Here is a 3465-nt window from a genome sequence, read left to right on the forward strand (position 1 = left end):
TTCCATCTTGCCTTGGCTGTATTTTTTATAAAATTTTGCGCTAAAACAGGTGCAATGCCTGCTGGTATGTGTATTTGCCATAATAATTTTGAGATATTGCTTGGACATCGGTGTTGTATCTAATTGTATTTTTTAATATTTTATTTATTTACTTCCTAAAAAAGGTTCTATTAATTCAAAATTACATTTTGGTAACATTTGCAAGTAGTCAATCTATGCAATATCTGACGCATAATTCTCAAATGTAACAGATTTATTTTGTGCAACACCATGTACATTTTGATATACAACACAAATTAAGGAAGCACGAAGATCTTAAGCAGAAATTAGTTTATTTTTGAATACCTAATAGATGGTTACAGTACACTAAGGCTTTGCAGTTGTAATTTTTACACAAAGCATGGTAATAATGTTTGGTCCACTTTTTCAACAGTCCGACAGACCAGCCGGCCAGACAGGCCTCAGACAACTCAGGATGATGCTGGGATTGCAGGTAAGACTTCACTGTAGTCACATATTCTGCAAACACATAGAAGTACAAAATATTAATGTTTATATATTCTCATAGGTTCTGCTTCTGTAAGCCGACCTCCTGTAAGGCGCCCATCACAGGGCTCGGGCCACTTACCCAGGAGGCCAAGTAAGACACGGCGTCTTGGCACGGAATCTGCGGCTCCATCTTCCCCACCCAGGCGGCGCATTTCTGCAGTGTCACCCCAGCCACCACTGGCACTATTGGCGAGTCCACAGATTGATGAGCCCCGATCACCTCAGTTATCTGGTGAGTCAAAACAGAAACTAAACACATAGCAAATAATCTACACAGTACAGTTACTATGTTGTGAGTTGGAGTTGAGATTACATGTTTGCCATAACAAGCAATGTGATGTTACGTCTTCAATTGCTAAAGGTGAAAATGTTTAATTTTTCAAGGTCTTAGTGGTTGATATCGCCAACATCATTATTAAAAAAGAACATAAATTTGTACAAATTTAGGCCACACACGTGCACATTAAAATAAATATAAAAACCTTTAAAAAAAAACAAAAAAAACCCTCCACAACATTATAGTGTTCACACATCTCCCCTGTCCGGTATGTAGACTGCTTACTTGCTCCGCTCCTCTGGACTATCCAGGTAAGCAGTCTATATCGTGGCCAGGGGAGGTGACATAACACTGTAATGCTGTGGAGGGGAGGTAGTTAGGTGAGGATTACTCAAGTCTGTCTATGTGCACGCCTGTGATGGTATATATGTTTTTGGCGAAAAAACACATTATAAGTTTACAAAAACAAGTCTAAAAACTTGAGAAATGGAGTATTATGAATGTAGTAATGTGTAGAACTAGCAAATAAATTAATTGTAAAATAAACATTGCATGTTGGCCACCCCATACAGAGCCAAGCTTGATGGCCGACGTGGACCAGCAGGGACAAGACCAACAGGCAACCATCACACTGCAACTTACACCTGTTGACCCGAGCCAGCCAATACAGCTGCAGGATATCCCCCAAGCCTCCATGAGTCCACAACTGGCACAAGCTCCACCCCAAACACAAATACCAGATGACTTTTGGGCCAGTTGGACAAGCCAACAGGCACAAAGCAATGCCAGCCTGACCGCACATACCCAACACCTTGCCAGTCTGCCCCATCATCTACCGCGCATTAGTCGCAACTCGGGCAGACTGATTGTACAAGTAGGCCGAATCGCAACATCGATGGAGCAAATAAGGGCTGACAACAACCAAATGCTGGCTCATTTAACGCGCATCATTGATGAGCAACAGCGCCATCAGCAGGCACTCGTTCAACTCATTCAGCACAACCAGGTTGTGAATGAGTCGTTATCCCGGATTGTAGCCAGCCACACTGCAACCAACACACAACTGAATGCTAGCATTAATAATTTGAGCAACAACATAACATTGATGGCAGCTCAACAAGTGACCTCCAGCTCTGGGACCACGACCCCTATCCAAACGCCAGTAACCTCCCCTGTTCGGCGTTCCTCCAGAGCACGTGCCAGTGAGCCAGCACAAAGCACAGCACCCAGCACACACAAGCGAAAAAAATAACAATTTTGACAAATGTGATTTTCACAATAAAAATTTGGATTTGACAAACACACAACTTCCTGTGTCCGTCTCAAACATTGTTGAAGCTGCTATGTATGTATGTATGTTTTTCATGGGTAATGACTGAAAAGGTATTTATAACATAAACTAAGTACAATGTACACACCACTATAAACAACAAACAGTAAGTTACAAAACACACAATAGAAAGTATTGCAAAGTGTTTAGTCAAGGATAATTACATCCTACAAAAACTTACCAGAAAAATACCGCAGGATCACTTCTTGCCGTACCTGCCTCCCTACATATGTACTCACACTGTCACCAGATGTTTCTAACTCCTCTGCTTGCTGACTGCTTTCTCCCTCATCATGTGCCAGATGTTGACTTAAACACAGATTATGGAGAAAACAGCAGCAGAACACAATTCTAGTCACCTTTGAGGGACTATACAACAAAAGGCCTGCAGATTTATCCAGACACCGAAACCGTGACTTCAGCACACCAAAACATCTTTCTATCACATTCCGCGTAGCCTTATGTGCATGATTGTAACTGTGTTCAGCAGGAGAATCAGGTTGGGACAATGGAGTAAGGAGCCAAGAGTAGCAGCCGTAACCCCCATCACCTGAAAAACAGATATAGTCAACATTAGTACATGTGTTAGATTATTCTTTCCCCTACTCAAAACTAGAGTTTGTGGTTACAAGACATACACACAAAACATTTTTAACATACCCAACAGCCAGCCATCAGGCATTTGTCCGTCCTCAAATTTATCGAAGAGCGATGACTGACTGAGGATGAAGGAGTCATGGCAGCCACCAGGGTAACCTGCAACAACACTCATAATTTTAAAGTTTGCATCACAGACCACCTGGACATTAGTTGATTGTGCCAGATGTCTATTTGTATATATGTATTGCCGGCCCCTAGGTGATCTCAGCTGAACGTGTGTGCAATCTATGGCCCCCAGCACATTGGGCATGCCAGCAAGCTCATAGAAAGCTACCCTGACAGCACGCCACTCCGACTCCTCGGTAGGGAAGCAGATTGAGGCATTAATGTGTGGATCCAACACATCCAAAACCTGAGTGGACATTAAAGAAGCTAAGGTGAGTGTCATGTTAGGTATTCTATACAATACTGTGTTGTTTGTACTTACAGAAGCAACACTTACACATAACCGTATATGTATTTTTAGACTCACCTGATTCAAATATCTTGAAAAGGTGGGCTGTGAGATACCAATGACGTCGCCTGCCACAGCCTGGAAGCTCCCAGTAGCCATAAAGTGTAACACAGCCAGGAGTTTGTGTAGGCCTGAGACAGAGCGAGAGCGTGCTGTCTCAGGGTCTAGGCCCAGTTTGACAAGGTCATACAGGTG

At 42.7% G+C, this 3465-nt stretch overlaps 1 protein-coding gene across 1 annotated transcript; it reads left to right on the top strand.

The window, feature by feature from the left end:
- The first annotated feature begins 360 nt into the window (after positions 1-360).
- LOC134928758 (uncharacterized) lies at positions 361-2128 on the top strand. The gene is made up of 3 exons (XM_063924766.1): positions 361-493; positions 569-781; positions 1399-2128. The coding sequence occupies exon 3, from the start codon at positions 1410-1412 to the stop codon at positions 2076-2078; it is 669 nt and encodes a 222-aa protein (XP_063780836.1). The 5' UTR covers positions 361-493; positions 569-781; positions 1399-1409; the 3' UTR covers positions 2079-2128.
- Positions 2129-3465: the final 1337 nt, after the last annotated feature.

The sequence above is a fragment of the Pseudophryne corroboree genome, chromosome 5, assembly GCF_028390025.1.
Source record: "Pseudophryne corroboree isolate aPseCor3 chromosome 5, aPseCor3.hap2, whole genome shotgun sequence".
Taxonomy (NCBI): domain Eukaryota; kingdom Metazoa; phylum Chordata; class Amphibia; order Anura; family Myobatrachidae; genus Pseudophryne; species Pseudophryne corroboree.